Raw genomic sequence first — 27,758 nt, forward strand, 5'->3', positions numbered from 1 at the left:
TCAACTTTACATCTTTTAGTAACTCTTAGGACACAATCCTGCCAATGGACCTACACACAGGCTAAAAATTCACCCACGCTGCTAGTAGAAAAAAATATTTTCTAAAGGGCATTATTATAAGTTGAGTTAAAATGTTTATATATAAAAAGCTATGCAAGAAAGTTTAAATGCCAGTCAATTTTCTGCCTAAAAAAATAATCTGTAACAATACTTCTATTTTAATGTTTTTTCTCTTCAGCAGTAAAGCAACGCTTCCTTGCATAAGCTGACTGGAAAAGCCTGCTGTATAAAGTATTGACCAAACACTTCTTGTCTCTCAAAGTTCAAGTGTCATCATACTATTTCCAACTCATTTGTTATGGTTGCCATCATCACACAAAAAACATTCAACATAGAAAAACTTGTTTTTCCTTTACATTCAAGGAATTTATTCTCCAAGAGCTGTGCATACTCTTCCCATCCCTTCATGAATAATTTATACAGTGCCAAAATAGACCTCCTCAGCCCCAAACTCCAACAAATTAAGTAATATAAAATTAGATATAATGAAAGAATTTAATTTCTTCCAAAGATGTTGACATCTTTTTCCTTGAAAACACATTTGCAAATATTTCTAAACATGCACTGTTAAAAAGCAAACTCTAAAAAAAGCAGCATTTATATAATTTTTCATATGGAAAAAATTGTAACTTTAATAATTTATTCCCACTTGCAGGTCTATGATTGACACCGGATACCCTACATCTTAAAAATCATTTCATGAACAAAATCAATGACATTTGAATGAAGGGAGTATAGTATTACCTCCCCAGCCAGTTTAATGCAATGAATTGGTTAGCTGGTGTTATTAGGATAGCCTACAACACAATGCCTTTGCTTATTTACAAAGTCTAAACCCAAGCTGGTTGTCAAGCACATTAAGCAAGACTGAACACTCAAATCAGATTTAACCACTATTTTAAGACATTCTTAGAAATAATGCCTACTGATAGAACATAAAATACATGCTTTGGGCAATAAAATATATTGCATTGATCAAAGCTGGTTACATAAACAAGCTTAACCAACCATCGCAAAAGAGGTCATCATATCCACTAATAAATATTCAAACCCCATGACTGTAAATTTAGTCCTAGTCCAGAAAGACCACATACAAACTAGAGAATTAATTAAATTGTGTTTTAGTTAACAACTGAGTTTAATGTTATGAGGAACTTGCATACCTTTTCTGCTTGCAAAGCAAAGTGAACAGAGCAGAGAGAAACAAATTTCATTCTTACAACTGAGGAAATGTGGAGAGGCAAAATGCACACAGAAGGAGTGTGTATATTTCAGACCACAAAAAAATACAGTACATTATTCACATAGTTAGAAAAAACCAAGACAATTACCAAAATGTTTAACTGGTAAAAGTTTAATGTCAACTTACTTATAAAAATGAAAAAATATTTTAAAATTCACCATACAATTGAGCAGCCTGGCCCTACTGACTACCAGCTATAGGAAGGCATTTAAGGAAATGATGGTTGTGTCAAAACAAAGGCTAACTTGAGGCATGTATGCTGCTTTGAAATAAAAAGAAAAGAAAAACCAAAAAACCCTCTCATTTGCAGAAAGCTAGATGCTTAGCCTAGTTTTTAAAGCTAATTACAAAATCCTCGTTCATACTGGTCCAGATGTCTTGACAATTTCTTCTTCTAACAGAACTGTCAAAAGAAAAGAATTTTTTTATGAGATCTTCATACAGCTTAGTTCTAAATCTCTGCAAGAAGAAACAGAAATACAACACCATACATAGGATATGGAAATTACTAATTAAAGCATTTTCTTATATTTTAACCATTCCTTCAGGCATCTCTATACAGACATTCTGTAACTGCCACCTTACAAAAGGTTTTAAGGACAAATGCACTTTTTCAGCTACTGCAAACAATTCCATCAATTTCCAAGCTTTATATATTATTTAGGTATCTCCAAGCACATATTTGAACAATATGCACCTATAAATTATGTAAACCAAGATGTACAAAATATTATTTTATGTAGCTGTCTTAATGTATACTGTGGCATGGCCCTGCAGAGCTGCAGTGTTCTTAACATAGAAAAATAACAGAATGAGGTTATCATGCTTCCTATAACATGCGATCAGACCTTGAACTGTAAATTTTACAAGCCCTCCTTTCAATGTTTCTCTATTTTATTGAGCTACCAGTGTTTCGCAGAAGCTTTATAAATTCCTGTTTCCTGAACATAAAAACAAAAGATTCAATCAAGTTATCACTGCCCTACACTTATCCCAGCACAGGAATACAACAGCAGTCATCTCTCTTTTTTATTGCTTCTTCTTTTCAGAATAGCAAAAACCCAGAAAAAACAATAATAACAAAAGGTCTAAAAAAGGTCTGTTACACTCAACAAAGCAGAGATTAAAACCAGTTATAAAACTCTGGGTGAAGAAAGAGAAAACACACTGACTAGCTTGTCACCACTTCATATGGCAAAGCAGTATTGCAATTGAATGTCACAAGGACTAAGACCTGACTTCTCTCCCCCTTTGCCACCAACCTACAAGAGACATCTTCAGTCAAAAATACATTTCTAATTTACAGCTATTCTGCAATCTCAACATGTAATATCATTAATGGGTTAAGAAGTAATAAAAGTCATCATTTGTCACATTTACTGCAAACCCAAATCAAGCACAGAGGCTGGCTGCCTGCTATCAAATATGCAGAGCAGTCTAACAGTCTTACCTTCCATCTGTTTCCACATTCATTACAGACAACAAACGTTGTCATGGGTTCATCAGCACTCCGGGTTTGAACCTTTGGCAAAGGCAAGAGCCAGAGCAGAAAAGGAAAATTAGTATCTTCAATTTCTGTTACTGTGCGTTCAATGTAACTGTTTAAATCAAAGTTTAAGATTAAGGAAACAAATTTGCATAAAAATACAAGTTAACTTTATGTATCGACTGAAACAGGGCGTTTTGCCTCCCTATAAAGCCATTATAAACTTGGATTTTGAGAGATTTAGTAGCACTAAAATACCAATTTCTGCATTGAAACTGTGCACATATTTCTATGAGCAGATTCTGCACTAAAAGTACAATGTCCAGTACAGCTTCACATACATTTACCAATGCAAAGGCTTCAAAGTCTCATGACTGAAAAACAGCTTGCTATTTAAAGCACCTGATAAACAATATAAAATAAAAATGCAGCTGAGCCTATGATGAAAATGACGTTCCCTGAATCACTGTTAAGCAAATTAAAGCATCCTTTCTGCAGTTGTAGGAATGACTGTAAATCAGGGTCTAGTGTTAGTCAAATGGTACATTACATATATTAAAAAAATACATGTGTATATACACATGTATCATTTTCTGCTATTCAGTCCGTCTGTAAAAGCTTACACATTAAAAACAGTATCTCTCCTCCACATAAAACCCTTATGAACAAATATGATGTATTAAGAACTAGTAAAAATGCAGCATTGCAAAGAAACTGAAGTTTCAGTCTATACAGATACTCAGCCTGGATCTACACAAAATTTTTGGCAAATAAATACAACAATCTTGTTTTATATAAGCACAATTAAGTAGATCCAGCTATCTTCATGTTTTGTAATTTGTCAGCATTTTGTCAAAAGTTCATTTTATAATTCTATTTTTTTTTCTCTGACAATCCTTACATAGGACAGAAGGTTTGAAAAAGGAAAATGAAGAGTCTGAATAACCACGCACCTGGGTGTATGTACAGTTCTTCTTTTTGCACTTGCCACATGTAAACAGATCAGTTTGGGTACCTCCTGTTTTAGCCATCTGGTGCTCTCTGATAGCTTCTTTGGTCAGATTTTTGCGCATTTCTTTCAGTTCATCACTTGCCATTTCCTATAAAGGACAAAGAGCAGACAGAGTTTACCACAGAGTTTTAGCTTTAAAACAAGTTACCACTGTGTCAGCCAATACAGTTTTTTATTTAGAATCCATGAACAACAACTCTGTTGAAGGGTAATGTAATTCTACACATTTTTAATTTTACAAGACTTAAGCTGGGCTATTTCACAGCACAGAAGCTACATGAAGTTAAAAATGTTCTCTTTTTTAACACAGATAGGGATAAAAAAGGTACAAGTTACAACATCAAACATCTAGAAACATTTCTATGCAAACAGACTTTTGAAGTTCAGAAGAGTAAGCAAGGCAAGGTAGAGGACTCAAAAGTCCTCTGAAGAGGCAAAAAAGATGCTCTCCCTAGGTTAAATACTTGGATAATTATCTCATTGACCTACATAACATTTGTTATAGGAAAAAATTTACATTATTTTGACTACTTGCATATTTGTTCTGACAAACACAGTACAGACATAATTTACCATGTCACCAGAAATCATATAAGCTTAGTTTCTAAACACTAATCAAAGAGTTCAAAAATCACCCATTTTCTCTTTCCTTTAAAATAGTTTTAGGGCACAAGATTTCCACAAGGTCTAGTAATCAAGTGTGCATAGCAAAACCAACTTGTTATACTTTTCTTCAATACAATTTTATTCACCATCCCATGTAGCTGTGGAATGAAAATCCTGTATTGATACAGTTTCATTTCAGAAGTAATCTTAACACTTAAAGGGGTTTTAGCCATTGATATTCTAATCCAAAACATTAATCAAAGAATGTGCACTGGACAGGACAAAATACATGTTTGTGCATATGTACATAAATAAGTAGAACAAAGAAAATCAAAATATATACTGAAGCTACAATCTGCTTTTTTTACATATTCTTTCATTGGCCCCTGTTTGCCCTAACCTTTATGTAAAGCTATAGTAAAAATAAACAAACAAAAAAAAAACCAACCAACAAAAAAACCCCACAACTTGCTTTTGAACATGATTTTCACTAGTTGACCATAACTTATTTTTCTCAGTCTCCAAGACACCTCTTTATACCTCATTTGAGGGGGCAGAATCTAATACATAGAAGCAGAACTACAGAACTCAAACAAAATGAGCTTTCAGATTTTTCTCCCATAAAACCTAATTTTTCATTTTACTTTCTAGATCTATTTTGACTTGTAAAGTCACTTTCATGCCCTCTACCCCAACACAGCCCTGTAATTCAGATTCTGCAATCCACAAAAAAGCCAGTCTTTCAGAAGTACGGGCAGCTTACATAAATTATTTTTATGGCTAATAAATACAGGCCAGGACGTAAACCCAAGAGGGAAATAGTTCAAGACCTCTGCTTTACTTACCTCTGCTGTCATTTTGGCAAACTTGTCAGGAGGAATGTTTCCACATAATACATTTTTCCTTAGGTTAGGGTTCTTTGCATCCTTGAGATTCGCTATCCTACTTCGTACCCTATTTTTGTATTTCATATCAGTGTTTTTTAATTCTTGAAAAATAGGTGCTTTGGATTTAAGGAACAAAACACAGGTAAGTAAAATAGAGTAAAACATTAACAAGTAAAACAGAGCATTAGAAAAGTTGCATTCTGGGGGGCAAGTTCTAAACCAATGTACTTCTCCACTGGCCATCTCAACCAACAGCTACTTTCTGTTCAACACAGCAGAATTCACAACGTTCTGAAGCCTAAACATAGTTTGCCTATAATAATTTTAGTTAGGGTCAGTGAATATGAATTTTTGGGTACAAGGACCTCAACTGTAAATGTGAAAAGTCCTCCATAAGATTATGTCCGGTTTCTTGACCTCATCATGAGAACTAATTAATTTTTGAACCAAATATTCAAACAATGACAGTTCACTAACACTTCTTTTTTAAATTAAAAAAAGAAGCCCAGACCTCTGTTCTGGAACTATTGAAACACTGCTACCAGAATCACCTTTTTTAAAACTGTGAATTCATTTAGAAATAAACTTGTAGAAAATTAAATAAAGACAGTGAAAATTATTAAGACTGTTACCAAGAAAAGATTTTTAAATAGCATAGAAAAGTCCAGCATTTTATGTAAGAATGTTCCAGTAAGATATAATATTGCTGCTACAAGGAAAACATATCGAGCCGAAAAGAACCCACACACACTCACCTACATGCATTCCTACATATTTTAAGGCAAATCATTTAGGTTGGGCTGGTTTTTTGAACACTAAATTTATGTACTGATGTGTTAAACACAGTTGCCACTTTTGTTTTATGAAATAAAAACCACTCAATATATAGATCAAATTAAATAATTTGAAAATTACTGCATTTTTAAAAATACTCCCACTCCAGAGCACACAGCTATACAACAAAGGATATCTTCTTCAATCTGAGAACCCAGTTCCTCTTCATCGGCACCAATAGCAATGTAATCATCTGAGGAAAACAAATTATGAAATATTAGCAACCTGACACTCTGTGTTCTATATCTCTGAGGTCCCTATAGTTCCAGAACTCTGAAACTCAGCAAATTATATAACACCTGCAGTGAATCTTCTTTTTGTATATGTAATTTTAATTTACTGTGTACTTAACCTTTCAAAATTTATCACTTGGAAGAACACAAATAAGTGAAAGAAGCAGAACAGAAGTTTAAAAGAGTTAAAAACATTTAAAAACAAAAACAATTTCTGACACCTAGTTGTAAACACAAACAGACACAAAAAACATTGCTGTACAGAAAAATCTAAAATATTCCAATAGGCTTGGCATCTCTCCCATCTCCACAGCCTGTGCACAGAACAGATTATTACAAAAGGGAAACATTTTATGTTGTGTTTAATCAATTGTTTTAGTCCACACAATACAAGAATAAGCAAATAAATGTTTTGCATGCATGGAAGAGAAAGATTTCATTAGAAACATTGTAATTAAATAACAAACAATCTTATTAGATTTTTTAAAATGCAAAGCAGAGATGTGTCATGAAACATGTAAATTAGAAGAAATAGACCACAGCAGTCCTGAAGGCAATATAACACTTGAACTAAAATGTCTCAAGATAACTGTTAACTGTTTCTGACCAAAATGCTTCCTCACAAAGACATTTACCTTTCCAAGGCAGCTTAAGAACAAATTACATACATCTGCCTCCTCACCCCTCACGTGGGTGTACTTCAGTGAGTAATCCAAACATCAACTTTGATCTCATACCAAAGGCCATGAAACAAGAAAATAACCTTATTTATTTTTTAACTCATGGACCATCAGTTTACATGTGCTGTAGAAAACAACACAAAAAAAACGGTTTTTGGAAAACTATCTAATATGAAGACTACATAGAATTATGAATACTAAGACTCTGTTTGTGACTGACTGGTCTCAAAAGAAGTCTATGAACTATGTATCCAGATGACCACAAATTCATGGTCTTTAGTCAGCTTACTTATTGTCTATACTTGAATTTATATGAATTAAAAGAAAGAATAAAAGAGTGAAGAGAGTAAACACAGATGATTCAGAAGTCTACTTACTCTGGGTCAAGTTACACTAAGCTAAGAGCAGAGAAACAGGAGCTGGGTCATAATTTCAATAAATAGAAGGATGCATCAGAAAAAAAAATCAGGTAATTCTGAAAAGTCCAGAGTTCAGTTTGCTCCTTTTCTAGCAAATTTGTCAGTTTAAAGACACCCAAGTGTACATGAGAGATAAAAAGAAAAAAGCCCAGAACAGTCAAAGAATTTACAGATACCCAAAAGGCATGAGGTTAAGAGTAATGCAAGACTCTCTTATTGCAGGTTATCTTGATGAAATGTCAAGAATAAATCAAAACAGAAAGGCAACCTTCAAGAACTAAAATCTGAAGGTTCCCAGGACCTCTGGTGTAAGAAAGGCAGCCCTGTATATAATCACACTCTCTCAGTCAAAAAGCCCGAGACAAAAAAAATAGCAGCCTCCACAAAAAGATTTAAATGAAGCATTAAGGAGACAGTAACATTCCTGAAAAGAAGATCCCTTGTTGGCAAGGTATCAGATGAACTGAGGCACAAAATGTCCTGAATTAGCAGCAACAAAAATGCATTTTGAAACATTCCCATGCCGTCAAGGTTACTCACTACTTGCACCTTGGGTGAACTGGTTTATGGGTCTACACACACAAATGGACACAAACAGGGCTTATTCTACCCTATAGGGCAGAAGATAAAGTACAGTGGGAAAGACAGAAATAGAGAAGAAGGAAATAGTTAAACTTGAAAATACAGTTCCATAAAGCTCACCTCCTGTTCTGAGAGCTGCAGAGAGCATTTCTCTACATTTTACTCGTACAGAGTCTGAAGTGCTTGGAGCCCGGGGAAAAGATGGGATGAAAGAATTTGAGGGAGCACTACCCTCCTCCTTCCTGCTGCTGGAATTGCTACTTGAACTGCTAAAAAAAGGCAAAATGAAAACCAATATTAATGCTTCTTCCCCCTTCTTCAAATAACTTCGTTTCTGGGCAAAATACGGGTCTTTTGCTACATCCATTTGATGGTATTCCAAAATAAGAACACAGGCCACCTTTTAAAAGTTATTTATAGCTCTAGAGTCAATACAATCTTGAAAGTGTCTTTATACTATTCACTAGGGTATTCCACACAATAGAGACACAGCAGGTATTTCATTCCATTATGTGGCACATAAGCTTTAATTCTCAGTTCTTTACGTTAACAAGAAATCTTTTTTTTTCCTCCCACGGAACTTTACTTTAAAAAACAGTGACAATACATCACACCAACATTCGCTCTGCAGCAAATGTTTTGCATTCAATCTGCTTACTGTACTGAAGGGGTGCCATGGCCACAAACCCCACCCCCCATCCCCCCAATTTATGTAGTTTTACAAACTGTAAACCAAGTTTTCAGCTTCCATCTGGACATATAGTTAGAGGTTAAACTTCAATTTTAAAACAGCTGCTAAAAAGAGATCACTAAACTCAGAAATGTATAGAAGAAATAGGCTTGCAAATACTCTTTTATAAATGTTCTTCAGCTTCTGCAGTGACATTAATGTAGGCTCCTTTTTCTGGTAACATATTTTGTGTTTACCAAAAGAAGTGCAGAATGTTTATTAAACATAAAAGCTAACATGCAAAAGAAGCATATGCAATTACCAGAAAGCAGAGACTGAAAGTTTTTACAGTTCTCAAAGCTGGGTGCTAGTACTGAGAGAGGACAGAGTCTTTAACACACCCAAGAGATGGAATAAGCAATAAATTTGTCTGGCCATATCTTGACCTATGTCTTTCTTTTCTTTTTCATGTCAACACTAGCACAGTTTACTTCCCCAATAACACACTGTTTCTTGTACAACTCTGTCTTTCAGAAAAGAACGTGGCAACTGTCTCTAATATGACAAATTCGGACCAAATAATTTAATGTTAATTTATACTGAGATTATTTGCATAGCCATTAACCTTTCTTCTCGGGCTTCAGGGCTGTTTTGTGAGGAAGATGCAGGTTCCTTTTTCTTTTCTTCAGAATCTTTATCAGTTGAAGGTCCATCTGGAAATACAAAACATGAGAAACTCTCTTCTACCCAGAAATAGTAACTGATTTAAAGCAGTGGTAAAATATCATGATTTCTTCTGAACCAGTTGGAAATGCTATCAGCTCCCACTCTCTGCTTTGACCTTCTCTTGCAGTACAGCCTTCTACTTCCCAACTCCCTCCCAATGCAGGAAATGGAAAACAAGACAACACTTCAGATCCTTCCAGTCAAGTTCAGCATCTGCTTAAACTGGCAGTGAAGACATGATAGAAAAATAGACTTTTATGATTTATTCTTTCCAACACTCCTGCATTAGGTAGACAGTAACTTTCTAGGTATTGCATCAAATCTCTGGAATTTGTCTTCCATGCTTTATATACTTAAGTTCCTACTATATACATGCCATTCTTTTTAATTATATTGTGGAAGACACCATGGTTGGCAAAATATAAAGTCATTTTCGTATTTCTGAAGGAGTTTTCCAGACACACAGTATTTGCTCTGATAGCTCTTAAATTATTTCCCTCAGTATTTAAATATATTTGAATCTGCCATTCCCATACAGGTTATGTTTCACTATGATTTTATAAAGAATAAAGACAAAAGTCTATATGGAAAAGAGCAATCACAACATTTAACTCTAGCACAGCAAGAATGCATACACCCTTCTATTGTAAAGAGGATTTCAGAGCGGCTAAATTGAGCACCTGCTTTGATTTGTTCTCTAGAAAGGCTGGCTCTCTACTGCCTACAGAGAAAGCCTAGTGAGATTGGAATCACTGATTGACAGATTTCGTGAATTCCTCTTTCCAAGTCCTTATAAAGCTGCTATTACACTTCTAAATTCATAGACTGTATTACTGGAATAAGTATATATTACAAAATTTAAAATTAAATAAAAACAGAACAAGAAAAGGAGGGAAATCTGCTAAGGCTCAGTCTTGCCAACAAAGATGTCCTGAACTAAGCACGTAAGCATCTAAAAGTATCCTTATTTCCAGAGGAATCCCATCCCTGTGCTTCTCAGAGGAACTTGGTTGTGTGCAACACACAAACTTGGGCCTCTTCAAACATCAAGTTTTTAAATTTTATTTTCATAGAGTAGAAAATAACTGTACTGGCTTTCTTGTTATATGAACAATAAATGGAACATGACTTTGATTCTTTCCTTAACCTGTGAGTTAATGAATTTATCCAATCAAATACCACTTTATTAAAAAGACATTGTAACAGGAGAGCAGAGACAGCAATACTGGATCAGACCAACCTACTATCCTGTCTCCAACTGCACCTATAAAGAGATGCACACAAAATAGTGCAGGAACCAGAAAAGTATAAGAAGATACTTCTCCAGACTATTCTCCCAGCCTTCAAGAGCTCACCCATTGTTTGCAATGTTGTATTCAATCCTTGAAAAATTTAATTAAAAAAAAAAAAAGATAATTAAACACAGATGATGCACTCAGGCTCATTGTCTTTAATAAGCTGTAGATGTTATTAAAAAATTCCTAATAAAGATACCAATTTAACACCTTTTATTTATAAAAATAATTTTACAAAGAAAGCAAACAAGACTATAAACTGAATGGATCACGAGTTCTCTTCTATGACAACTGAAGAGAAAGAAAACAACTCCCATTTTTAACATGAATACTCACTCTCTCTATGGCAACAACTGATTACATGATATAATCTTTAAAGATGTTCCAAATATGCATGCAATCTCATTTAACTTCATAATGTTTTAAGTACATGCTCATTTTTGTCAGAGGTTTTAAGACAAACCAGTAGATTAAACAGGTATCTTGGGGTACAGCTCAGATCCTGCAAAGCAGGAGCTCTGCTCCAGTCCATTTACCTACACATTTTTTTCTGGCACACAAGTTGTCAAATTCAGGTCTGATCTGTGTATCCTCTGCTTTTTATGCGCCATACACACCACAGTGGCATAGCTGGCACCCAAATCTCTTTCATCAAACACTTCCATTTAGCCCAGCACCATTTTACCAAGGGCAGGCCCCTGCCAACACCTGCCAATAGCCCAATTGCTTCGATCCCCTATGGAGGGCAGGGTACACACAAGGCACACAGATAAAAAGCCCAGCTCCTCCTATAGCTGAGCAAGGATGTCTCAGACCAAGGTAAGACTTGAGCAGCTGAGACTGGACATCTTCAGCAAGTATGTATTCAAAACTACAATTTCTCTAATCACTTAAGAGTTTATAGATATTTTTGCTTAATCTAGTTTCAGAAAGCTGAAAATAAAGTTAATATTATCCTAAGTGTTTAAGTCACTCTTATGGATCGTAAATTGGAAAGCATCAGCAGAGATGCTTTCCGTCTTTAAACTCACACAGTAATAAGGATATCTTGTTTTATTGAAATACTGTATTGACAAAAGAGGAGAGTGCAATTAACAGCCTGCTAGGCAGCATTTCATCTATCCACTGGGAAAAGAAATATTATCCTTGACAAATTAAAAGTCCCTACTAATTAGCTAATTTTTCAATCAATGACCAGACTCTAATAGAAAGGACGAATGACATCTAATGGGAACTATGAACAATCACAGAAATTCTAACAAAGTAAGGTGGAAAAAAATGGCCCTTCTGTGAAATGTCTTTAAAAATTCCACTGTGATTCACCTCAGGAAGTCTACAGACCATTATAAATATTTATACAATACAAACTACAAGTTGTGCAGTTCCTTTTTGCAACTTCATACAGTTATTCAAACTTACCATTTTTTTCTTCAGAAACAAATGGAAACTGTCACCAATTTTAGGACTGAAAACTGTAACTTCGCAGTTTTAGCTACTTCATCTTCAGGTAGCCATAAAAAAAATCTCAATGCTTTGGGGTTTTTTATAAGAGAAGTTAATTTATATTAATTTATATCAATACTTCTTTAAGATACAAAGAATATGGTAGTAACAAGAACAGACTATTAGCCATTGGAATAAGACATTCAAAGTTTAAGAACCACATTGCAGTTTCTACCTGGAACTGGAAATTAATTTGAAAGATACTTGAAGCTTCTCCAGTGAAAAATCTCTCCAAGGTCAAATAAGACATAACAGTAGTTCGTGTTATCAAACCACAAATTTTAATGTAGATACAGCCAGATAACATAATTAATCTGAATGTTAGAAGCTATTAATAGCTTTCTCTTAGATTTTTCTAACTATATTACAAGCCAACGCTAGACATCTGCTAGTTACAAGAAAAAAATAGAAAATATAAAGATGTAATATTATTAATTTATAAATCTAACTTAAAATTAATAAAAATATTAAAGTAAAAAAAATTTACAGAAACATTAATGAAAGATGGCTAGTTATTACCTGGATGCACAAGAAAATTTAATTTAGTGGGATATCATGTGTTGCCTACTCAGGAATCACCACCAGAACTTGTAAAGTTTTCTGAGTATTCAGTTTAAGTAAGTTAAAGGAAAGAGATATGAGAACAGGTATCAAATTACATAGTAATTATTTTAACAATGACCTTCATATTCAATAATTGTTTAAGCCCATTTTCCAGACTCTGACGAAATAATCTTGAGATGTACAAGCAGCTACATTTGTCAGCAATTCCTCTACAAAATGTAGTGAGGCATGAAAGTAAGATCAGTAAAGTTTTTTTTCAGTAGTAGCACTGGGAGGAGGAATATCTAAAAATCCATAAATAAACAACAAAATTATGAACTGTTTGCTATTTTTAAAGATTTTTTTATCATCAGTGACAAAAGACCATGATACATGGTCTTTTCTCTATGTGTTTTTCTCTTATATAGCATAATGCATTGTGTCTTGTTATCTCTCCACTGATCAGCTTAACAAATTACAGACCTACTAATAGTACATGAACAGTTCCAAATATACATTTGACAGTAGGTGATTTCTACAGCTCATACTCGATATGAAAATGAAACTGCTGAAATTGTTTTTGCCCTTGATTCTGCTTGATGTCTTACAAAGCCGTGTACTCTTCTTATCAACAGGAAATAATACTCGTAAATGCTTAAATTAAAGAACTTGTCTTACCAGGAACACTTTGTTATTTTTGAGCAAAGACAGTAGGTTTTGAGATGCCCTTGAACAACTTCACTTATGACAGCATTAACAAACCTGTAAGATAGTCCTAGACGGTACCTGCTCGCTCCAGAAGAATCAAATCCAAGTTTGAAATAATAAAGGATTTTGTGAGCAAAGTAATCTTTGTAAAATATTTCTGTGATGCCTGACTGGTGTTATTAACACTTCAACACTCTTTTAAAATAAAATTACTCAGGTATGCCCTTCTTTGAAATAGGCATTTCAAAATGTCTGTGGCCTCACTTTTAGTTTTCAATACTGGCAACAGATGATCACTTAATGCTAAGAATATTATGCCATGATTCTGCATTTTTAGTTCACTATATAAAGTTACTGAAGGAAAGTTTACTTAGAGGTCTGGATATTCTTTTTCACTGTATACTCTTCAGTTCAGCAAGTAATTATTTATTATGAGGGTTATATTCCTTAAGGAATTTTTTTTGCTTTTCTAACATAAGAAACACTCCTGACAACCTAAACAAGTGTGCATAGATTCATTATCTGCACAGCATATTCTGTAGGCTCTTCTACTTGGTAAAACAGTCATTATTTGTAAATCCCATGTTATAACTGAGCAGCATTTTATTTTGAGAGCTGAATTTAGCTCCTTATGCAAATTTTGACCACCTCTGCTGCGTAGTTTAACTTTCAGAAAGTATCTGAAAGGGACCTTGCACTGTGGCTCACCCAGTGAGTCACTTCAGACGATGGTCACAAGTCCTCTTCTGCACAGTTTCTGACCCCTCCACAAAACCATTGGTAACCTGGGAAGGCTCGAGTCAAGCCACAAAGATCTGGCGATTCACAACTCACTTTGATTTGTTCTCATGTTTCCCATGCATTCCTAAAAACTAAATTCTGATAGCATTGAACTGAAACATTACATGCAGCCTGAACAGTCAACAATTCTTGCCTAAATTCAAAATGTCATTTATAAAAATAACTCACAAAGACTTCAGAGCTCTGAGTACAATGCTTGGTACGATTAACAGCTGTCCGCTTCTGCTGCCATCTTTGCTCCATACCATTTTACATGCACTATAAACAGCATAATCGAAACTGATTTCTCAAGCAGCTCAACATAGGGTATTTCGTATTCTTCCAAGAAAGTCAAAACTAATGACAAAACAGAATAAGAGTACTTTGTAAGATTCCCACCCATACTTATACCCTATCTTTCACAGTTATGAAACTTTACATTCTAATGAGTTACTGAGCAGTGATAAAACAGGCAAAATATTTGCCTTACTATGCTTTATGATCAGATCTACATTACAACCAAGAAAAATTTAACTACCTAAGTTTTGAATGTAAGCAGTGCTGTATTTTCAGGATTAATTAGATTTTATGTAGTAAGTGCATTACCACAACTATGCTAGAGCTGGCACAATAATGTACACATAATAATATCTATTCTGTAACAAAAATTAGCACATGAACACAGGTCACATACCCACTTGTCTCAAGAAGTATTCAGTTCTGATAAATGCCCAGTATTTCTTATTTGCTTTCCAGCTCCTTACATGTTTGACTTCATCTCATGCAAAAAGCCTTAGGTAGAGTCTCCCAACTGTGTTAAAACAATCTGAATCTAGCAAACTATGAAAGGGGAAGGTCCACCTTGCCCCAGCTGTCTCTTACTGCTACAATCCCTGGGCAGGGAACAGTAACTGCAAACAGGCTGGACCAAAAAGTGACAGTTGAAACTGAAGCCAGAGGAAATGAACAAAACAATTAGTTTCCAACTGGCCAGTTCCCAGCTCTGGTCTTCTGGACAGCCACTCCAGCACTAGTTGTAACACAGGAGGGAGCAAAGAGGCACCTGTGCAGAAGGGAAGTCAGGACTGCTCCTTTGCACAGCAGCCTACACCCAGATTGACCTGCCGTGACCTTCAGGCACCACATTCTTACCCAGACTTTGACAGCACAGAAACTCTCCAGGAAGGAGTGACACTCCCCATGTTTCACAATGTTTTAACACTTAAACACCAGTAAACTTTAAGTAACAGCATATAAAGATAATTTTGGCTGACTTAAGGTACTCAAGTGTTAAAAAATTAAGACGATTATTTTTAGTGTCTTAACAAACAAATGGCAAATCCTTTAGTCACAGAAATAACTAGGCAGATCTCCCACTCCCTCAAAGAGAGCAGCATCTGAGCATACTCCCAGTGAGAATTCTGTTGGAAATGAGAGTTATCTCCTCTACTCTGTTGTCTAAGCTAAGCTGCAGTATTAAAAATTTGAACTTCCAAGAAAAAAAAATTAACTCTCACCAAATATTGACAGGGTTTTGTTTTTAAAACTTAGACTAATAACTTTTAATAACTTGAGAGCTAAATCACTCAATCCAGCAGCTACTTTTAGAAGTCTTTAGAGTAACCAAGGCTAATATGCAAGTCAATTTCTCCACTTATATACCTTACCACTTTTATATACTGATATAATAAAGTTGGACTTCTACGTTTTCACTATTTGCAAGTTAACTCTGATCAGATCCTACACTAAGATCCTGTATATGCATTTACTTTCATTATAAAGGTCATTATGAATTTAAAGGTATTTTATCAGCATGTCTAGTATTATCTAATTTTAACTACTAAAACTAACATTATTAGTAGCTAGGTTAAAAGTTTTTAATGTAGCTTTAAAAAGTTTGTTGTAGAGGCTGCTGTTTCTAGAGCATCAAAGTTTAAGGTTCTGACAAATTGTCCATTTCTACAGACAGTCAGAGTATTTTCTATACTATTTACAAGACAGTAATAAAGTATCTGATAAAACACTTCACAATTGATAAAAATGAGCCTGAGTTCACTCACACTCTCCTGCTATTTGGCATATTTTTCCAGACAGAATGGTAAATATTTAAATCATAACGTAAACTGGTTTATGTTTTCTATTTTAAAAATGAAATAATGAAAACTGTTTAATGTTTTCTATTTTAAAATTTTGAGCTTCAAAAGTCTTAATTTATCTAAACTTACATACAAAGAAACAAAACAGAGTGCACCACAGTGCATGAACAAAAATATCTGGACACATTTTGAGATTTGTTTTCAGATATATTAAGTATTACCAAATACCCTTGAATAAAACTCTAACAGAGAGGTTTTAAGGGTATTAATTGCTTTAAGGAAAATTAAACAAAAACTACTGAGTCACTAATTGGAGAGCTGTTTAAAATTATGAAGGTTTTAGAAAGTGCAGCTGTTTCTTACTACCTATAGCTTCTAATAGATTTTAACATGATTTTTACTGTTTTCTTCTCTTCAGAAATCACTTCATAACCAAACTTCAAAGCCTCCACACTCTCATAAGAGATTTTGCAACAGTTCTTCTGAGTACTTGTTATATTTGACAAACAGAATAGTCAAAATGAGGTTTGTTAGTGCTTAGTGCTGCAGTACAGTCACTCCAGCTCAACTGCAGGCAATGAGACTTCAGAAAAGAATCACATTAGAGAAGCTGATTTCCTACTGCCTGCCAGCCCCAATAAAATATATTAACTGTTTCTCTGCATACACTCTCACAGTAATGGCCTGGTGACAGTCAAAGAGTAAAAAACCAATTACACCAGGGCAGGAAGTTTCAATATTCATACCAAAGCCCAAATATGTCTAAAGCAAGGCAGTGTCGATGATGAGCACCAAGGTTACACAGAGTTAAAACATGCAAGAGCGGGGATGTTTCTGTTGCCATACCTAACAGCTTCTTCCAAGACTTGATAAGAGATTTTGCTAAAGATGTAACCTCTTCATCTGTGCTTTGCTTGCGTATTGCATTCACTGACATTCCAATTCTGGTAGACTGCAAAAGAAATAGAAATATACATTATCACAAGTGACATGAAGACAATTTAACAAAAAAAAGATAAATTGTACTTTGACATTAATTTTTACAGTATGTTATTTCTTTTTCTTTTGTGGTGGGTTTGTTTCCTTTTTTCTTGTGATTATCAGGACAAAATACTACAAGCCTTTATAAAAATGATTTTAACAACATGGACATTTTAAAAAGAAATACAACAGTATTATCATCTGTCTTCATCACAAAAGTTTGGGGAAGGGTGGGCAGTGATGGTGGACACAAGGGTTAAGGATTGTATTAGTATTTTAGCACAGTAAGAAGCTTGCTAACTTCTTCACTGACATTATACTCTTAGGATTCCCATTTAGTGGTAGTGGAAAAAGCTGTAACACCAGCCAGGAACAAGCATGTTTTAGGTACCTAAAAATGTTGGTGATACTGAGATTCTTCAGTATCATTAGCAGAGAGAGTTCTGACTCTAGACAGAAGCAGAACTCTCTGTGTTTAAGATTTTAAAGAATGAGCTATCCTATCTTTCTGAAAAGGCCGGGACTGTGACAAGCTTTAAGCCTTTGGCACTACTGCCACCTACAGAGTGAATATGAGAGTAAATTACAATTCACACCTTTCAAGACTCAGATAAGGACATAAATTTAGCTCAGCAGTAACATTTTAGTAGATTTATGGTTAACGTGTTGACGTAACAAGGAGAAAATTTCCACCCTTTTAGCTTCAGAAGAGGAGAAAAGCATTTAACAGTACAAACAAGGATTTTATTACCTTTTTCTATTTTGACTGACGACTAATTTTTTTTTATTTGTTGTTAAGATGCTCTGTTTTGTTGCATTACCATTTACAGGACTCACTAAATACAAATTACTCTACTTTTGCAATAGATCATCATCAATTTCCTTCTTCTTAAAAGAAAAATTGAAATCTTTGTGGCCTGCTAAAAATTGAAATTATTTGTTCCTGTAAATTACTTCTTACAACCCAAACAACACTTTCTGAGACACCATGGAAGTGCTAAATGACTGAAATAATCCATAGCTATTTCAGCCAAGGAAACACATCAAATAACCTCAGGCCTGAGCATCAGCTCTAAACACATATTTTGGATAAAAGAAAACAAATGGTTACTCACCTGTAACTAAAGTGTTCCAAGATGGACTCTGTTCACCCACATTAATGGTACTGGCCATTTCTCTTGATATTTTAAACACTTAAATCTCAACATTATATTCAGACAATAAAGAATAACATGTCCTTGAAAATCCATCAAATACCACATCTGGATGAGAAAAATGTATCTACCAAAAAACCCAACCCTCTATAAATACCTGGGTACACTGACAGCCTATGCTCATCAGCAAAGGGAAAACACACAAACTTACAGACTTACTTAAGTAAGTAAAATCCAAATACTCAAGTAAAACTCTAACTAGAAAAATTTCTTCTTTTGATCACACAAGAGAGACAGTTTAGAAACTGTCTGAACTGCCAGGTCTTAAAGCAGTACATAAAACAACTCATTTGTTTGCTTTTATAGAGCACTGGATCAGATATATTTGAAGAGAAGTCATGATCTATTAATCTGCCTGCTAACTGGCACAGATAGCCACAAAAGACCGGTGTTGTATTCTCTAAATGACTATGTTTTAGTGACAAACCAGTATTTGAAATTTCCTTAGTCTTCCTGTCTGTAGAGCTGTTCTTGTGATTGCCATTTTTAAGGGAAAAATCCCAGTATTTTCATCCTTCCCCACGTTAAATTCTAGAGCACTTTTCATCTGCTTTCAGAGTAAAGACAGTCAAAGACAGCCCAAGACAGCCGTTTCCACCCTGAATCATTGAAGCTTTGGCCAGCAGTCCTCAGCAGGTGTGAGCAGCAATGAGCATGAGTAACCTATGACTGAACACAAAGTAGTGGTGGCAGCAGGTATTCTCTAAACCAGAACAAATGCAAAACTGTAAGGAACGCAGCTGGGGAGGAAGAGCAACCACCAAAGCAAGCAGAGGTGCCACCAACTTTAAATTGTAAGTGTCTGAGGATAGAGAATTGGTGAGCACTCGGACCAAAGCACAGCCAATCACTGAAGAACAACCACCTCTGGGTTCCCAGGTCTCACAGCTCACTCACCAGGGAACTGGCCTGAAGCCATTAACAAGGGCTGCACACCACATCCTAGTTCTACACATGTGTAATTTCCTGTAAAACCTGTTTGTTAGAATAAAGCCTGACTGTCTCACTCAGTGTTTAGCTGTGCACTAATCACAATTAGCACAGGGGACACGCTGCCTTTAATGCTGTGAAGCTGCTAAACAGATTTGCAAGTCAGACCACCGGATAAATCATGTGAGGAAGCCTACTGGCTCCCTGCCTAGCTGAGCAAGGATCAGCTTGCTTACATAAAACTCATCAGATGTAGCACAGTGGTATTATTTAGTAATCACTCCAGCTTTCTGTGAAAATAAATGTGGCATGAAAAACACAGGACATCAGCACAAAGTCCAGACTACTAATATGCACCTTCCTTTTGCACATACCTGTAAAACTAGTCAGAGGACTCCATAATTTCAGGCTGAAGTACCAATGTCATTACACAAAAAATCATCACTTCTCTTATTACACCTGTGTAATAACAGAGCTAGCAGAGCTAGCTTTCAAAACTTCTTAAAAATGGGTATGGAAGTATGCTTTTCATTTATGTTCTGCATTTCATCAATTCAAACACATTTGTGAGAAATTTTGATCTACACAGAGGAAAATAGTGCCTCCATTATCTCAAAATCACCACTCTTCTTGACATTGGTACGCTAATGATCCACCACCAGAGCAATGAGTACAATTACTTTGTGTTTCAACTCTCGCTCTGAATCCACAATTGCTTAAGTAAATTTGGGAGGCCAACAAGAAAATTTATGTCAGACTTTATGTATTTATCAAACTCTTTAGGAAAAGAAAAAAAAAACAACATAAATTTGAGTTCCAATATGTTGCTAAATGCAATCTTATGCAGTGGAACTGTTTTGAATACAGAAATGGATATTTATGAAAAGCTTCCTAACTAAGGAATGCACTGTGCAAGAGTATCCCAAAGTACTTGCATTTCCAGAGCATTTGCAGAGATTTTTAATTCCAAAGGCAAAAGAACAATATGATACTTAATGCAAAATATAATTTGCAATAAGACCTGCACAAAGAAACTCCAAAGAATCAGGTTAACCACAGGAGTTATCTGGATTTTGTTCTTGCTTTGTGTGGGGTATTTTTTCTGGAGTTTTGTTTTCTTTTTAAAGAAGGTTGAGCACAGGGGACAAAGTATCAGAGTTGTACCAGTATTCACGCATAAAAATGAAACCTTAAAATTCCCATTTTCTGTCAGAAATTGTGTTAGTAATAACTTACTAAGTACATTCTGCAAGTATATAGGATGCATGAATCAAAAAGGTAATTGCTTCTGGGATCTTGAAAATTTGAACTTCATAGCTAATTCTTTATCTGTGACCAATAACTGTCCCTTAGAAAAAGTTACTTTTCAGTCTCCTTCGATTTAAGCAGCTACTACAGCAAATCAGATCTCAGATTTAACTCTGACATTCAAAAATTTTCACAGATAGGAAATATCTGGCTAGTTTGGAAGCAAAGTTGCTCAATGACAAATTACATTACAAGCTCTGAAACTTGACATGTAAGCAAAGTTGACCAAGCTTAGTTTTTGAAAGAATTTACAAATAATATATGAAATATTGTTAAAGATGTAAATCTAAGCAACATTAGTGAGAGTATCCATGCAACTGGGACACATTGTAACCCCCACCACTCCAGCCCAGGAAAGTAAAAGAGGAGTATGATTAACCTAAGAAATACATTACTCAGAGTGAGGGAGTAAAGATGTGGAGTGTATATCAAATACAACTTGCCTAAAAGGTATCAGCTATGTTTCTCCTCACTTACAAGGCAAAACCAGAACTAACTACATAAGATGGTATCAGCTGTAACCAGGTGCATTCTCCTTCAGGAGGAAGGAAACACCACATTTGTGCTACAGTAAAAAGGTAAGATTCTATGTCCAGCAAATTTGTAAGCAGCTCTTCTCCTTTGTCCATCACAAAATTCACTATTTAAGAGCTTTAAGAGTTTGCTACTGGAAGAAAATACTTAAGGCAAGTGTGCTAAAACAGGTAAAGTGAAACTAGATTACCATGTAAGGAAACCAATGCTTTCAAGGACTTTGGACCTAGGAATCTAATAGTGTAACCTTCAAATCTGCTGGCTCCACCTTCTTCGTTAGGGAGTTAACATTTGCAACATAACAACAATAAGAAAATCATACCTGTAATAACTCAAGGGTCATGGGAATATTCTTAAGCTCCTTCAACAAATCAAGAGCTCCAGCCTAAAAAAAAGGAAAGACAATAAAAAAGTCAACTTAGTAGCAATTGGGAACTTCAAATATAATGTCAACAATATAATCTTATCTGCCTTCAAGGTCACACAGTGGGTTCAAACCACCAGCTCTTAATTTATCCACAGAAGTACAACAAGGAATGTTCCATTTCACAAACTCAGCAGTAACAGGCCTTAACTTGGAAATCAAAGTATTCACTCAAAGACTAGGGTAGTTTTACCCCATGTAACTCAAATGACAGTCAAAGCATTCTGTCAATTACTGCTTAACCAACATAAATCTTCAAGGGTGCTTTGCTTAATAGCATCAGAAACAATCCAGACAACAGCAGCAATTTTCAGTTCAGAACAACCACATCAGTTTTAGAACAAGAACTTGGAGTTGAGAAGCTCTGCACAGTCCATCCATAATGCACATATATATATGAAACCTACACAGACATCATTCCTAACCGTATTTGTGGTGATGTGGTAAAGCCACATGTCGTGGGTTTTTCTTTTTCCCCTGCAAAGACTGTTAGGAAAGGTACTAACTAATTCTGTGTAAGCAGCTTCCTAGATAGACGATTCAATTTCAGAGATTGTACTGTTAGATGTTAACAAAGTCTACACCCAGCTACTCTAACAATTTACTCCTAAGCAATGCAGGCCTTTGTTTTAAAAAGTTTGCATAAATGTGAGCTCTGTAGTTCTCTTTAACCTCTCCAACCTTGGTGATTTACCAACTCTACTTCAGCAAAGCTCTGCACCATCCACTTCTGACTGTGCACGTGGGCTGTCAGCCTACACAAACCTCCCAAAGGCTGAGTTGATTTGGCTGTTATTCAAGTGTATGTGGTGCTAAACCTGGAAGCTATGAACAGAGGGAGGCAACAATTGCCTGTGAATCCAAAAGGCCATTCAGTTCACTCAGGTTCAGTTCATTACCTTCCTTTTTTTTTTTAATTAATGAAGTTTGGAAATAAATCCCACATGATTTCCATTTGCAAATCAGTGGAATTTGATTCACTTTTCTTTCCTTACCTCTCAACTCATCCTATTTTATTTTGCATTTTGCTTGCTGTTCAAATTCTCCCTAATCAACTTCTAATACAACACGTGTTGCAAGGAAACTTTTAAATATTCTGCTACATCTGCAGTCTTACACTTTAACCACTAAAGATAAAATAACCACCAGGAGGTTGAGAAAAATGGAAGTGGAACTTTGGTGTCATATCCAAAAATCCTCACCTTCAAATGTCTGCTACAACCTTTGTTTTTCAAACATTTCTGACCCAAAGAAGACCCCAAACATTTCACCAAACTCCACTTTACACAAATTCAATTAACATAAAAAGCCATGATAGCAAAATCCTCATTTAACTTTTACTCATGATATACAAAACTTCTCCAGTCTTAACCACAGAATTTTAGCAGCAATGATGCAAGACTGAGAAATGTCACAATGTTTTCAGGTGCTAAATTGAGTTGGCATACTAAACCATATCCTTCTCTCAACAGCCATAAGTGTGGTTTCTTCTGTGCAAACACAGATCCAAATAAAGCAAGTTAATTATCTTCACTGCTACAAAACAAAATCAAATTCAAGAAAATTTTCTTAGCCAAAACAAAATTAATGACAGAAGTCAATGTGCCATTTTGAAAATAATCCGATAATACTTACCTGCAAACCAATTAAGTTATTAGCACACTGTACACAGCATGTAATTTCAAAAGAAACACATCTTATTGTAGTCTGCAAATTAAATATGAAAGTGATACTGTAATGCAAAGTAGCACTCTTTTCATCTCATCTTAGACACAGTCTAGTCAAAATTCCTTTGCCTGTTATATCCCTTCCCAACTGCACATGTGAAAATAAATTTATTATTCCCAGAGTAGATGCTTTCCAATACTAGCAACTTGATACATAGCAGGTTAACAAACCATGCAACTATTAAAAAAAGCCCAGAAAACAAACAAACAAACGAAAGAAAAACAACAAACAAAACCCTCACAAACCCACAAAAAAATCCTACAAACAAGAACAAACAAACAAAAAAAACTTACCAAAAGTGCCACAAACAAAAATATCAAAAACAAAAATCCAAACCCAACCAAAAACCAACAGGTTAACAGATGTCATCTACATTTTATGTTGGTACCAAATTACCAAAATTGATAATGCACTAATCCTTTCTAAGCCTTCACTTTTCTAATCAATTATACCGTGCACCAAGAATTAGATGTTTTAAAATTATATTTAAATTGGTTTTAAACTCATGTCAACTAAACATTTTTTCATAATCACTTTTCTCAGCATAAAGTCAAATGCTCTCTGTATCTCTAAACTAGTGTGGAACTTGCACAGTGTAACTTGCAATTACTTTTCTCCTAATGTAAGACTTCTAAAAAAACACCCCCAATCACTAAGACAATTGTTATAAACCCTCTTTTAAAGGTATTTCTTAAATTTTACAGAAAATGAAAGGCAATGCCCCATTCTCCTAGGCTGGCTGGCTTTCAATTTACCTTGTCACTTAAATTAACAGAAGTCAGCTTCATACAGATCCAGTAGATTACTCCTCTCAGCTTCATTCAGTTGGTCAGATCACAACAGCACAGAATGGCACTCTATAGTCATATTTTAAAGCTGAGCTTCAGGCAATAGAAAATGGAGCACATTTTTGAAGACAGCAGAGCTACCCAGTTATAATTCTGTTCTACTTAAAGGAGTATACATTTAATAACACACACAATTTTGTTGTCTTCTCTGCACTTACTCAAGCATTCTTGATTTTTTTTAATTCATGGGTGCAGCCTTAGTTTTCATACCTATTCATTACAGCAGCTTAATGAGAGAAAGGTGTACTTACATACAACAGAAGCTCAAAAGAAGGCACTACAGGTTTTAATCCAATCACAGTTCTGAAGGAGGAGTAGTGTCTATTTCAATTTGAAGCAACAGCAGAAATCATATCGCACAGTGCATTAAATACTAAATAATATTATTTTCTCCTTCAAAATAAAAGAACTGCATGTATCATTTCACTAAAATAGTTATGAAATCTGCACAGCTACAATTAAATCCTTAGTCAAGGCAAATCACCAAGAGTCTGACTCAGAAAGAGTGTCTGCATGACCTACCCTTTTAAGTTATCAAAAGAAATGCTACAGAGTGCTTTGCCACAAGCCAGAGTCACCTTTCGTATGAGAGATGAAACATTTCTTGTCATCTGACGCTTGACAACTTCAGAGTGAGCAAGTATCAAAGCTTTTCTCTCTTTCTTTTATTATTAATGCATCTCATCAAATCATTCTCATTCAAAGAAACAGAACAAATACCTGTTCTCCATGAGTAAAAATGGAGAAGGGAACACAAGAGGTTGTCAAAAGTATCATTATTCAGTGGGTACCTCTGCAAGAACACATGTCTCAATTCTTCTTCATCTTTTTGAGCCAGTAAAGTACTTCTCCATAGGGACTACCTTAATAATTTTACTAAAGTTAGCATTTTAACTGCAGGGCAGAATTAGGTAAAAAATCACTTTGTGTAACTAAAGAAATACCTTGTAAATGACAAAGACTAGTAAGAAAAACACAGAGACATCTCTCCTTCAATACAGCTAAGGGTTTTTATCATGCTACACACATCTGCTTTGGACAAACTGTCAGATCCCACTCTTGGCCACAGTGGCAGCACATTGAGAAAACATCAACCAAACGATGGAGCCACCTGTGTGTAGTAAGGAGCTGGAGTGGAGGAGCTTTGTTTCAACACAGTACAAAAGCCCAATGCCTCTGGTGCTTTCACACTCCTCAGATAGAGGTGAAAAAGAAGGTCCAGCTCTGGCTCCAGCCAGGCACAGCCTGGCTCAGCTCTGCCTGCTGAGTTGAGCCACATCAGACCTGTGCTGACCCCAAGGAAGCCACTGCACCGCTCCCCAGAGCTCTGGAAGTTGATTATGTTACATATGCGTGAGTGTACACAGGTCTTGAGTGTGAATACATATTCCCAGCTACTGTTAGGAGTTTCATCCATACTCCTAAGTGTCTCAGAGAAATACCCTGTGGTCACCTGCAGCACCTCTGGTAAGTCTACTCTCCAGGATCAACAGTCCTTCTCATACTACCTGACAGCTGTAATTTTCTTTCTGTTATCAGACGTTTTAAAAATAAAATTGAGCTGGCTGCACTTTATCATTCTCATGACCATGATATCTAAACATTTCAGTCAGTAAGTTTTCACCCTTTCAACACCTTGTAGGAAAGAGCCACTACTTCAGTTTTAGAGAAAGTGAGACAGCAAATGCTTTTGTGCATAAATACATAGAGAATAGAAATAAAAACAAAGTGGCAAAAAATAATGGAATTCATAAATGCCAGTCATAAAATATTCTTTTCTCTAGACAAGGGTCTTGCTGCCACAATGTATCATTTGAGAGTTCAAATATGTCAGATATACCATGTTATATTACAGAACATCAGGGATTTAAGTATGGCTTGTACTTACAATAAATTTGTATTCTGAACTAAACAAATCTCATTGGTTTAATACAATCAGTATTTCTATAACTATGCAAATATTATTAATAATGCTCTTTATGCTGTTCAGTATCAAGTAATAGCAAAACTACTTCTATAAAGTGGAATTCCACAGTGTTGAGTTCTGAACTATTACTGCTAAGCTTTTAATGCATTATCATAACATATAGAAAAAACCCCTTAACTTTATGTATGTAATCGTACCTTGCAGGAAGAACAACAATCACATACACAAGTACAAACTTCCAGAGAATAACAATGTGCCCTGATAAAGAAACAGTAAACAGAATTTACAACTTACTTATATGCTGTTTTAGGTATAACCATGATCAGTTATCTGGCTGTTGCTCTATACTCTGATTTTACTTTGATGTATTCGTAGGCGCTGTATAAACACCACATGTTATCTGAGTTCTGTATGAAGGGCGTACAGACAATAACACCCGAGTTAAGCCAGTTGAATCCTACCTAATAATATTCTTCCTCCATTCTGAGGCACAAGTTATTCTCCAGATTAATAAACACAATGAGAAATGTTGTGAAAGAAAGAAAATAAGGAAAGAAGAAGAAAGGAAGAAAGGAAGAAAGAAAGGAAGAAAGAAAGGAAGAAAGAAAGGAAGAAAGAAAGGAAGAAAGAAAGGAAGAAAGGAAGGAAGAAAGGAAGGAAGAAAGGAAGAAAGGAAGAAAGAAAGGAAGAAAGAAAGGAAGAAAGAAAGAAAGAAAGAAAGAAAGAAAGAAAGAAAGAAAGAAAGAAAGAAAGAAAGAAAGAAAGAAAGAAAGAAAGAAAGAAAGAAAGAAAGAAAGAAAGAAAGAAAGAAAGAAAGAAAGAAAGAAAGAAAGAAAGAAAGAAAGAAAGAAAGAAAGAAACTCACATTCCCCACCCGTTTGTGAAGTTTGCCCACTCAACTCTGGCCCTGCCGCAGTTGGGTTTGGGCCCTTCATTCATGTCTTAGTTTTCAAATGCCACCTAATTACACCTAACAGCGACACCCCCCCGTACAGGGGCCATCTCCCCGGGGTGACAGGTGTGCCCCGCCAAGGCCACCACCGCGGTTTCAGCGGGCAGGAAGCGGAGGGCGCAGCCGCTCCCAGTCAGGGCCGGCGCCCGGGCGGGAATCTCCTCTCGGCCGAAGGCGCTGGAGCGAGGGCAGCGGGGCCGCCCCGCCGGGAGCAGAACCGGCTGCCAGGCCCTGTCCTTTGGCGGGGCCGGGAGCAGGCGCCACAGCCCCGCGGGGGGAGCGGCGAGGCCGCCGGGCAGCGCGGGGAACCGCGGCGGCGGGAAGGGACAGGCCCCGCGCCCGCGGGAAGGAGGGAGCGCGGGGCCGGCCGGAGCCGCGCCGGGGCCCGCGGCACCGCCGCCGGTCCGCCTCCCGCCCCGGCCCGTCCCGGCGCTCACCGCGTTCTTCTTCTGCACCATCTTGTCCATCTTCTTGGCGATGCGGATGATCTCGTCCTCCGTGGCCATGGCGGCGGCGGCCCGGGCGGCGCCAGGCAGCGCGCGTCGAGCG

General features: G+C 36.1%; 1 protein-coding gene across 2 annotated transcripts; it reads right to left on the minus strand.

The window, feature by feature from the left end:
- Window positions 1-401: 401 nt before the first annotated feature.
- TCEA1 (transcription elongation factor A1) lies at window positions 402-27,750 on the minus strand. 2 transcript variants are annotated; one of them, XM_033077986.2, is made up of 10 exons: window positions 27,647-27,750; window positions 21,653-21,715; window positions 17,210-17,315; window positions 9,338-9,425; window positions 8,163-8,311; window positions 6,265-6,321; window positions 5,253-5,407; window positions 3,743-3,889; window positions 2,754-2,825; window positions 402-1,706 (listed from the first exon to the last, which is right to left on the minus strand). In XM_033077986.2, the coding sequence occupies exons 1-10, from the start codon at window positions 27,713-27,715 to the stop codon at window positions 1,698-1,700; spliced, it is 915 nt and encodes a 304-aa protein (XP_032933877.1). In that variant the 5' UTR covers window positions 27,716-27,750; the 3' UTR covers window positions 402-1,697. The 2 variants fall into 2 exon arrangements, with proteins under 2 accessions (XP_032933877.1, XP_032933868.1); XM_033077977.1 differs by lacking the exon at window positions 402-1,706 and having other exon boundaries at window positions 2,652-2,825.
- Window positions 27,751-27,758: the final 8 nt, after the last annotated feature.

This window comes from Catharus ustulatus, chromosome 1, assembly GCF_009819885.2.
Source record: "Catharus ustulatus isolate bCatUst1 chromosome 1, bCatUst1.pri.v2, whole genome shotgun sequence".
Lineage (NCBI taxonomy): Eukaryota > Metazoa > Chordata > Aves > Passeriformes > Turdidae > Catharus > Catharus ustulatus.